The 11,419-nt window shown below is 41.0% G+C and overlaps 1 protein-coding gene across 4 annotated transcripts; it reads right to left on the bottom strand.

The window, feature by feature from the left end:
• Window positions 1–36: 36 nt before the first annotated feature.
• On the bottom strand, window positions 37–10,988 carry abcb8 (ATP-binding cassette, sub-family B (MDR/TAP), member 8). Of its 4 annotated transcripts, XM_027020314.2 has the most exons (16): window positions 10,779–10,988; window positions 10,084–10,414; window positions 9,562–9,717; window positions 9,140–9,234; window positions 5,395–5,500; window positions 5,019–5,180; window positions 4,726–4,811; window positions 4,197–4,294; window positions 4,004–4,109; window positions 3,730–3,763; window positions 3,473–3,609; window positions 3,286–3,380; window positions 2,373–2,506; window positions 1,845–1,992; window positions 1,107–1,357; window positions 37–556 (listed from the first exon to the last, which is right to left on the bottom strand). In XM_027020314.2, the coding sequence occupies exons 1-16, from the start codon at window positions 10,877–10,879 to the stop codon at window positions 473–475; spliced, it is 2,124 nt and encodes a 707-aa protein (XP_026876115.2). In that variant the 5' UTR covers window positions 10,880–10,988; the 3' UTR covers window positions 37–472. The 4 variants fall into 4 exon arrangements, with proteins under 4 accessions (XP_026876115.2, XP_026876118.1, XP_026876116.2 ...); XM_027020315.2 differs by lacking the exon at window positions 37–556 and having other exon boundaries at window positions 1,272–1,357; window positions 1,802–1,992; XM_027020316.2 differs by lacking the exons at window positions 37–556; window positions 1,107–1,357; window positions 1,845–1,992; window positions 2,373–2,506 and adding an exon at window positions 2,597–3,201.
• Between the last annotated feature and the right edge of the window lie 431 nt (window positions 10,989–11,419).

The raw sequence follows: 11,419 nt of genomic DNA, 5'->3' as shown, positions 1-11,419 counted from the left end.
GTAGCAAGAAGACAATTAACTATTGAGAAGACTAACTATTGTTAGTAGTGGGGTTGGTTTATTTCAACTTTGAAGGGCAACACACTGCTCACAACCAAAGTCAGCTACGTCAAGCAGTCCAGTAACATCAAATATAAATCTCAGTTCCTGTTTGGCTATTCATTTATTCATGAAATCTCAATACTAACAATTAAACAATTAATAAGTTATCATACACTGATATACATAAATATTTAAAAAAGCATTACAGATGTACAATCCATAATTTATACCTCCTTATCGCAGAATCCATTGCAATTAAAATCTACCAAAACAGTGTGAAGTACCCTGTTAAATATTAGGCTAAACAAATAATAAACTTTATAATTAAACGTAATTTAACATTTTTTAAATTTACATCTAGTAAATTCTGAATTGGACCACATTAATGGAGCTTTGGACTATACTGTAGTTCTTCTAGCTGCTCCTTTATTCAGTTTTGTCCATTGGATCTTTGTCTTCTTATTAGTTCAGCATACAGACCTCCTTTACTCAGTAACTCCAGGTGAGTTCCAGCCTTTCAAAGGAAAATATAAATAACTATTAAAAAGTGTGTGTTAGTTGCTCTGAAACATATTGGAAAAGAACACCAAGGCACAACTTCCAGTGCCTTTAAAACAACTCTTGTAATAATGTAAATAGATCAATGTGTTCTAAAATGGTGGCAGATCAAGATTCGTATATTAAAGTAATCAATATAGCATGCCTTAATTTTCTGTATAATTTTCTTAATGTTCTGTATAGTCTTTATAACAGCACACATTTACATCACAACAGATTCAAATAAATACAATTACCACAGAGCTGAACTTTAGCCTTCTACTTCAAATACTGTGAATTTTCTTTTGTCCACAATGAATAGAAACGTTACCCCACAGTTGTCTATAGTTATATTTCTCCAGTCTTTCACAAAATGTCTCCGTTAGCTACATGACTTATGTCAACAGTAAAGTAACTAGGTCAATAAGAAGTCTAGACTTTGGACAATCCATTCATAATGCTTGCAGGCTCGGACCCTGCTGAAGAAGGTAATCAGTGTGATGCAAACAGGTCACCAATCTCCTCACCTCTACCATCCTGCCATTACTCATGACACAGATGATGTCTGCTCCCTGGATGGTGCTGAGGCGGTGGGCGATGACGAGGACCGTGCGCCCTGTGGTGGCCCTGTCCAGTGCCTCCTGGACCACACGCTCCGATTCGGCATCCAGCGCACTTGTGGCCTCATCCAGGATGAGGACAGTGGGGTTTTTAATGAGTGCGCGGGCGATGGCAATTCTCTGCTTCTGACCCCCCGACAGAGTCACCCCCCGTTCACCTGCACGCCAAACACCATGTGGACATGCGTTATATGAACTGTTATTATCTTACACAGCATAAGATGTCAAATATCCCATGCCAAACCATTAGAGCTTCACATAGGGACCAGCCCACTCACTTCGCACCAGCAACCACATCAGGAGATTTTCACATTTTATATATATATATATATATATATATATATATATATATATATATATATATATATATATATATATATATATATATATATATATATATATATATATATATAAAAGTACACACAAACATGACACATTTAACTCTGCTGTAATCAGTGTTGCCACAGTAACTAAAAGCCTTCCTTCCAACCGTATTTAACACATGCTAATTCTTTTAGCTAATGTAAAATGAGCAGGATAGTGGGCTATTAGGTTGACATGGTCTAGTCACTGATGAGGTCATGAAAATAGCATGCAAGTACCATTTTAAAATGTGCCAGATCTGGGGCTCAGCTCAAGTCTCACCCACTACAGTGTTGTAGCCCTCTGGGAAGCCTGCGATGAATGCGTGAGCATTAGCCTGCTTGGCTGCAGCCACCACCTCAGCATCTGTGGCAGCAGGCTTTCCAAAGCGGATGTTCTCCATCACAGAGGTGCCAAACAGCACAGGCTCCTGCAATCAACACCGGTGGCAAAAACTGGAATTTAAAATTATACTGACAGTCAAAGATGTGGATAGCCAATGCCAGAGTAGGTGATGTCTATCAGGGTTGCTGGTGCCTTTCTACAAGAGGTTTCTGTTGGTGAAGAAATATGGTGTTTCCTTACTAAAAACAGGAGGAAGGCAACAGCTCTCATAGATGGATATACACCTATAATGTTTGTCAGCATTGGACAATTGCTAGCTCTAAACTCCATGTGTATAAAGTGTAGGACTGGCATCATTGAACCCTGTCCATAAAACTGCACTATTTATTATAAAAAACCTCGATCTCATACTCTTCTTACTTCTAGTAAAAAAAATTCAGTACCAATACCAATAATAAGACATGCCTGACTAATGAATCCAATGACTTCTCCCCTAAGCCAGGATGGGTCGAGCGTCCTGATATCCAGACCATCCAGCATAATCACACCGCTGTCTGGGTCATAGAAACGCTCCAGTAAGGCAGCCACAGTCGACTTGCCTGAGACAAAGACAGACAGAAAGGGTGAACAAATCCAGCACAATAAACAGAACCAGTCAGTTAGTCCAACACGGTATAGTGGTAGCATTACCAAACACTATACCTCAAACACAGGTCAAAGGAGGAACCATCTTAATATGAAGGAATGAAGTTACACTTATATAGTACATTTCTTAGTACCCAAGGTCACTTTGCAATCACTACACACTACACAACGATTTTACATCCGGTCAATAGACCGGTGATGATAACCAATTGGTCTGTCAGCCTTAACACCATATTCAATTTACCTTGCATGTCAGACAAATCAATTAACAGTTCAATCAACAAATGTATAAAACCTACAAGAAAAAGCATAAATCATATCCTCTTTGAAGACTACCGTCTGTAGCTAAATTAGTATATTAAAAGATATTCTAAGGTGTGACACATAGTCTGCAAGAAAACACAATGCTGAGGACATCAGTTTTCAGATTGCATTGTTCAAGTCAACTATATAGCGATGTACCATAGGATTACCTCTGCACAGCATCTTAAATTCAACTCAAATTCGAATGTATTTGTAAAGCACTTTTTACAACACATGCTGTCACCAAAATGTGGCAGCAACAAGAAAAAACTGAAAGCAGGAGAAAGAAACCTTGAGAGGAACCCGTGCTCAGAAAAGGAACTCATTCTTCCCTCCAAGTTTGCCACTGGATGGAAAATAGCACATAATGAATAAAGATGCTTTTGCTTTAACTTTAATTATCTGGGGGGGGGGGGGGGGGGTATACTACCTCCACCAGATTCTCCAACTATAGCCACAGTTTTACAAGGACGGAGAGTTAGGCTGAAATTCCTGAGGATCTCACTTCCAGGTCTTGTGGGGTAGCTACAACACAGCATAGAAACAGAACTGAAAGGTTTCCATGAAGAATGTTCAGTACCATGTCTGCTACATAGGAGGCTGGGAAGACAGGCTACCTAAAGTAGATGTTAAGGAAGTCCACTCTTCCAGTCAAAGAATTGTGAGGGATGCGTTCCCCTCCTGCCAGAGGTATAGAGGGCTCCAAAGTGAGGTACTCAAAAACACGGGCTCCTGCACTAATGCCTCTTACCATCTTAGTCAGAAGACAGCACAGATCACAATTAATAGGTGGATTAAAACTTATATATCAATATAGAAATGTAATAAACCTTAATAAAAAAACAATATGGTCATTATGGAATGTGTCAATTACCTGCCCAAACAGAATTGAGATGTTGGCCAAAGATCTGCAAAAAATTAGAGGTATGAGACATTGAAACAACAACAACAACAACACCACCACATTTGATCCCAAAAACCCAAAATATATTTTTACTTCAATCAACGGGAAAAAAATAAAATAAAATCGGAATTTATTTACTGTTTATTTACTTCAATAGTCAAAACTGAATTTGAAGCATTATACAGATTCTAGAGCCAATGAATACTGAAACAGCAATAAGGTGGTGTGGCATTAAAAGGCCTACCTTTGAACTGTTTGAGAAGCAACTAAAAATGACATTAGGTCACCAGGAGACATGTCGTTATTAGCCATCAAAGACCCACCAGCAAAAATAGTGCCTAGGACTATGCCTGATAAAGACAAATGAAAACTCAATCTTCAGTAGTATATTTAAATTATTTTAAATTATTAGAAATGGTACTGTACTGAGCACTCACAGTTTAATACAATGTTTGATAGGCCTTGAAACACTGCAATCCCTGTCCCTAAAGCTTCATTCATGATGGCAGACTTCTCAACCTCTGCAGCATACATTCTGAACCAGACACATGCAAATTCTTTCCATCATATCACTGACAACACCCATTTTTGACATGTTTAGAATATCTAACGACAAGTAGTGGCTTCATGATAATTACTGCAACACGATTAGTGATTGTTTTTCCCAATTTGTAGTATAAAGCAAATACATATTGCTTTAAATTGCAGTTTTTGGCATTGCAACATGGAGATTGGTGATTTAGTAAAACTAAGAGCTAGTAAAATGTGTAAATTGATCATATACTCTGCTACTGAATTATTTTCATAGCTTCTATTCATTTTTCTTTCATTAATAACTAGAAATTTAATCTTCTGATACAGGTTGCTACTGCTGTTACTGTAGAGTATGTTACTTTTACTGGAGAACATGTTACTGTTACTGAAGTAAATGCAATGTGAATTAGACTGAAGATGAAGACGACCCACTCCAGTTCTCTGTCCTCCATGGCAAAGGCCCTCACGGTTCGAACATTTCCAAGGGCCTCGTCTGCCACTCCTGTAGCTTTAGAAACCTATGAGTAAAAACAGGGATTTCATTTACAAATAATACTGCATGTGAAGCTAGAAATGGGTCCATGCAAATTGTAGTTACTGAAGCATCTGAACCATTTACTTATCTATCTGGAGTATTTATACATTTAAAATTTCAAACACGTGATGCTATTGCACCTCACTCATGTACCCCCAGACCCTGCACCACATCTTGAGCTGGTTTTTACCTGCTCCTGAGCTTTCCTGGAGAGCCTGCGCAGGAAAGACCCGATGAGAGCACCCGCGCCTACAAGGCAGGGCAGCATGACCACCATCAGACCCGTCAGCTTTGGTGAGATGATGTACAGTGAGACGAAGCAGCCCACTGTCTGAGTAATGCTTCGCAAACCCTGTCGACAACAGGACGAGGTTAAACAGTACAGAAAACAGGAATGGTAGAGGACAGGTTAGCCCCTTCATAGTTGAATGCAAAGAAGCTGCACTGAATATCAGCCAACAACATTTTGCATTTCATATCTACATCACATTCTTTTAAGGTACAATGGTAAAATGTGCCCTTACCTCTAAGAGACTAAGGCGTCAAGATGGGACGCCATGACTTACCTGAGAGACAACAAGCTTGAAAGAGGATTTGAACTCCTGAATGTCGGCTGTGAGGCGGTTAACAAGCTGGCCTGTCTTGTTGGCATCAAAGAATGCAACATCTTGTCTGCAAGAGTAAGAACAACGGTTTGGTAGATCCCAGCCTTTGTTGAACTTGTTTTCAGAGCTTGTTCCTGTGCTTCCATGATTAGTGCATCCATTCTGACTTTCAATCCAGCCTTTTCCATCCATTGGTAGGATTTTTCCATATCAGCCAATTCCAATATTCGTCAGTACCTACTGTGCAAGTTTTTTTTCCTTCCATGATAATTCCTGCTCCTCACTCCCATCCACCTCAGGTTTCTGCTGTCTGAGGTACTCACTAAGCACTTCATTACTTGGGGCTGTCTTCCTGGTGTACCCCTAGCTCTTGTTTGTTTCATCTGATGCTCACTAGTCCTCGGCCCCTCTCCTTCCACTTAGTGTACAGTCTCAGAGTGTACACTGCATACACTGTAAGGCGTTTCCTTGTCTTGATGTCAGTGGCTTCTATCTCCTCTTTCCCCAGCTTAATAGGCCAGTGAGGTATATGATGACTGGTAGAGTGTAGGTGTTGATCCAGATCTTATTATTCAGCTGACTTCTTAGGACTTGCCTCACATTTTGTAGGTATTTTACTGTAGCTGCTTTCCTTGTGGCCTCAACATGATTCCCATTTGCCTGTGGGATTCCAAGTTACTTGTGGCTGTCCTCAACATCTGCACTGTTAATTTCTGGTAGTGTGATCCCCTCAGTTCTAGCTACCTTCCTTCTCCTTGTAACCATCCAACCACACTTTTCCAGTCCGAAAGACATTCTGATGTCGCTGCCTCAGGTAAGGAGAGCTTGCTGTACTTCTCAGGTACCTTCAGGTGCCTTATGCCTTTCTGCAACTCTTATAGGCCTTGGAGACTACCAAGTAAAGATTAACAGCTCTGACGACCCACCTGAAGAGGGAAATCGAAGCCAGGAGAAAAAACAGGATGTTCTCACATGAGCCATCCAAAGTGTATTCTCGGTGGAAGGGAAACATCATGAGACCAGACCCACCAAAGCTGGAGACTGAACAGTACTGGAAAAGCATATGGGAAAAGGAGGCATCACAACAACAATGCTCAGTGTTTACTGAACCTGGGTACAGACCACAGCAACAATATCCAGTAACCATCATGGTAGGGAATTGTTAGGATATTACGCAGGACCCTCCAGCTCCCAGGCCTCTGGTAGAGGTTAAAGTGGGGAAAAAAAATGAGATCACCTGGAAGAGGGTAAGTGGGAAATTTCTATATTTAAAAAAATAATTTATATATAGGGAGCTGGCTCTTTGGTTCAGTGGTCAGAGCTCATGGTGACCTCCTGTCACCCCTGGGTTTGAGCCCTAGGTTCGAGCCATGGATAGGGTGGCTGTCTTCAGTTTTCAATACATATGGTGTCAGAAGTGGAATGGCAGTGAGGCCATCGGGAGCGTGCCCCAGGTTGATGAACCCACCCCTGCTGTGAGGGGATGGTGTAGCCCAGTGTGAGGAACCCTGATGAGGAGCATGGGTGTGGCCCTGACACAAAGGGCAGCTGTGTGCGGAGGGACATTTGGACAGTATCATGCACAGGGGACACTCCTTGGAGGTGAAAGCAGTGCGATGGAGACCGTCACTCTCCGAAGCTGGCCCTTTGGTCTGGTGGTCATGACTCACGTTTACCTGCTGTTCCTGGGTAGGGTGGCTGCCTTCAGCCTTCATTACACATGGTTACAGGAGGGAGATCAGCACAGAATTTTGACTGACTTTGTTGACTGTGAGAGTCTTTTTGCAGTAATGCTTTTTCTTTTTTGTAGAATTTCTACAGATGGGTGATAATTGAGGGGTGGTGGGGATCTGAGGTTTATGTTCACAATTGAGTGACAAAAAATAATGTTCAGTTGGTACAGAGCTGTGTTTACATTTGTCTTCAGGAATTTATGGAGCATCTATATTGTATCCATATTGAAACACATTTTACATTGAGTAGATTGCAGTACAAGTATTTAAGTTGGAAAAAAACATTTCAATTCAATTGTAAATATGCTGGTTTAATATCCTCTTTTCACTGTCTATGGTGGTGGGGTTATAGTTTTCAAAGAATAAATCATTTGCAGCCTTCAACAATTCAAATTGTGCTGTTTTTTTGGTGCCTTCAGTCCTTCATGTACCAGTTACTGAAAGGACTAGCCACAGTTGCAATGTTCTACATCGGGACCTGAAGCCACAAAACCTGCTCATCAACAGGGTAAGAAGATGCCTGTCTACTCCCCATGTACTTAGATTGCTATATAGCTGACCCCATTGTAAATCAGTGGAACCACGGTGGAGAGAGTAGATAGTTTCAGGTACCTTGGAGTTCACATCTCGCAGGACCTGTCCTGGTCCCGCCATACCAACTCCCTGGCAAAGAAGGCTCGTCAGCATCTTTACCACCTCAGACGCCTAAGGGACTTCAGACTGCCCTCCAAAGTACTGCGGAACTTCTACACCTGCACTATCGAGAGCATCCTCACGGGGAACATCACAGTCTGGTTTGGGAATAGCACCAAGCAGGACAGACAAGCACTCCAAAGGGTAGTGCGTTCAGCAGAGCGCATCACTCACATGGAACTTCCTGACCTGCAGACCATCTACTACAAGCGGTGCCAGACCAAGGCCAGGAAAATTGTGAAGGACCTCACCCATCCCAACAATAGACTCTTCACTTTGTTGAGGTCAGGGAGGTGCTTCTGCTCCCTGAAGACCAAGACAGAGAGGCTGAAGAGGAGCTTCTTCCCACAGGCCATTCGGGCCCTGAATCAGGGAAACTGATAAACTGTGGGGACCACCACCACCATGTAACATGACTGTATATCTGTACATCTGTATATATAGATTTATACTCAATTACCCTGTTACACAACAACTGTAGATATATTATATAAAATGGATCTGTACATTCTGTAGATTGTGTACATATATACCCAACCATATACATTGTACATTGTGTATATAATCATAATATACATATATTGTACATACATTGTTAATATATTTTTGTACATACATAGAATATATATATTTATCTGCATATATATATTTTTCTCTATGCACCCCTGTTTCTCTTCCTCAGTTTGGACAGAGCACTCTCCACCATTTCACTGCACGTTATACTGTGTATGACTATGTATGTGACGAATAAACCGAACTTGAACTTGAAACCCTGACTCTGGATATTACTACTTTCAATAATCAAATCAAATTATTTATATAGTGCTTTTACAGCAGATGTCACAAAGCAGCTTTACAAATGTCCAAGTCAAAGTCCCCAGTGAGCAAGACAAGGGAAAACTCCCTAGAGCATGAGGAAGAAACCTTGAGAGGAACCAAGTCAAAGGGTGGGGGGGGGGAAATCCTCCTCTGGCTGACAATGGTCACCACAGTAATAATTTTAAAGAGAAAGATTAATTGCTTATTTTTTAAATGTATGTCTAGTCCAACTTTCTAGAGGCCCTAGTCTTACCCTGAGGTCACTTAGGAAGGCTAAATGAGTGCTCTGGCTGCTATGCCAGAGCGCTGAGTTGGAGTCCTGGGTAAGATGGCTGCCTTCAGCCTTTGTTAACTAACACACACACACACACACACACACACACACACACACACACACACACACACACACACACACACGTATGATGGTTTATTGAATTAATTTAACAATTAGCAGAACAGACCTCATCAGTGACATGAAGAGAGTTTTCCTCATGTTAGCAGCCACTCTCTCCCCAACTCTGGAGAGGAGGATGATGTAACCACAGGTAAGCAGACCCTGATAAACACACACACACACGAGATCAGTACATGGGGCTCAGTTCAGGTTAAGCTGCACACGAGTGTCAGAAATAAGATACTGCTACTTTAAATGAATACCTCATCCAGAAATGGTTAAAGAGATTAAACACCAGTGTGAAGTGTTTAACACTTGATGTCTGACACTTTGGCAATGTTCATCTACTGAAATTTTCCTTTCAATCAGAGTTTACAAATCTGAAAATCCAAGAAGGATCTCATCTTTAATCATACTTCATTCTGATCTCAGTCAACTTCCTGCATGTTCTGAATGACACGAGCAGTCTTTGATCATGTGACATCTCACCTGTAAACCATATAGGCATAGGAGCTTCAGTGCAGGTTCTTGAATGTCCCTCATGTAATTTCCAGCATGTTCCCTCAGGTGTTGGGCAACAACATTGACCAGGTCACCCAGCATTAGAGGAATCTGAATGTTCAGAGCTGCTGCCCCAAATGCAAGCTATCAGAGAACAGAGAAAGCTTTGGTTAATTATCACTTACAGGGTGAATCTTGCAGTTTTCCCTCATCACTATATTTCAACCTATAATAAAACATTTCAAATATATAGCAAATATCAAAAACATGTAATTATAAACTGTCTGGAATGTTATAATGCTTATTTTAAAAAAGTGAGATAAAGCTCCTATATGCGGAATACTGTTTGGGTTAACAAATAGAGTATTTCATAATGCTTAAATTAATTATTGCAAGGTTTATTCAACAACCAGATATAATAATACATGTCTGGATATAGTAAATCTAAATTTCATCTTAACACAGTACCTTATTTTGACTTACTGTACATAATACTTGTATTATACTTACAATAATGGCCCCAACAAGGGCTAATAGCTGTGGCCGAACGAACTCCCAGAGGACACCCCAGCTGAATTCCGGAACTTTCTCTTTAGCATGGACCTCGGCAGGAAGATTATTGTTTACATCGACGTGGCAGTGCGCTACAGTGCTGAACAGCCTCGCAGTAATCGACAAGGCAGCCGGTACCCCCAGAAACGTCAAGGCAACTTTTGGGGAATTGGGGCCCCGTCGTCTGGCTGCTTTTAACACTTTTTGGGTTTGAGCCCACATCTGTTTAAATGAACTAATTTTGGAGGGCTTGGCTGGAGCGTTGGGCCATTGTGGTGCGTGCCCACATCTACAAGACAATAAAGATAATGTGAGCTACGGGTGATTTGTTCTGTGCTACAGTGCGTCAGGAAAACGTGAGGCATTTCTAACAACGTGACAACACCAGCTTAGCTAGCTAATCAGGCAGGAGAAACAGATTTTGCAAGCAGAGACGCGCTGTCGACTACTTTAGAGCTGTAGCTTAGTTTTTAGGTAGCCAGCTAGTATAGCTACTTAACGTTACGTAAAAAGTTTTTTTGCTTGGACACATGACTGCCAAAATATTATCACTAACTTAACGAAACCTCTCACGATCAAACCTTAATTATCTGACTTCAGCTTTAAGTGAACGTAACTTTACAACATAAAACTGGTTTAAGGAGAAATCATACCGGCTGTGATGAAGCGACAGGTTCTTTAAATTAGTACAACGTAAGCGCAACAGTTGATCCAAACCATGCGCCAGACGACCGCAGCGCACCAGGTGAAACATTATGCTTGCCTGCTGTGGATGCAACAAATGTAGATTATGTCTGAGCGTTAACACTTTCAGAAAGGAGAAAGCGCAAGGATTTTACGTGTGCGTCGCCATTTATAAACAATCCCAGAGTGCATCAGTTCTTCAGCCTTATTTTAAAGGTCATTAAATCTGTTAGCGCCACCAAGGCGTTTTGACTTGTGTACGCTTAACAAGAGCAATGTGAAGAAAACATTACTTTATATTGAGAGCGTGTTACCATGCTATTTGGTTTGACATATACATAACAATGATGTGTGCTGTTCATTGAAATGTAATTTTACGTGATAAGTGTGTGCTGTTCATTGAAATGTAATTTTACGTGCAGTGCTTTTAAAATTGACGTTAAAAAGCAGAGTTACATAAATCCAGGGCAAGGCCTCTTCCTTCAGACAGCAAATGTAACCTTGGGCAGTGGCACCGAATATTATAATCATTAATGTAAATAATAAAAATGTGTTTACGACAAATCCACACATATCACAAAGGGACCGGTCCATGAAAAAAGCCAGCAAA

The sequence above is a fragment of the Electrophorus electricus genome, chromosome 10 (genome assembly GCF_013358815.1).
Source record: "Electrophorus electricus isolate fEleEle1 chromosome 10, fEleEle1.pri, whole genome shotgun sequence".
Taxonomy (NCBI): Eukaryota; Metazoa; Chordata; class Actinopteri; order Gymnotiformes; family Gymnotidae; genus Electrophorus; species Electrophorus electricus.
Note: the sequence above shows the minus strand (reverse complement) of the source record. Positions and strands in the feature narration are given on the sequence as shown.

What these genes read in the sequence shown, in the direction of transcription:
- abcb8 (XM_027020314.2), bottom strand. Translation starts at nt 10,879, where the DNA reads ATGTTTCACCTGGTGCGCTGCGGTCGTCTGGCGCATGGTTTGGATCAA. An exon ending in TTCCTTAACATCTACTTTAG is followed by an intron (nt 3,381 to 3,472) that starts GTAGCCTGTCTT and finishes GCTGTGTTGTAG; the next exon opens with CTACCCCACAAGACCTGGAA. An exon ending in AGTTGGAGAATCTGGTGGAG is followed by an intron (nt 2,507 to 3,285) that starts GTAGTATACCCC and finishes TCTTTGTCTCAG; the next exon opens with GCAAGTCGACTGTGGCTGCC.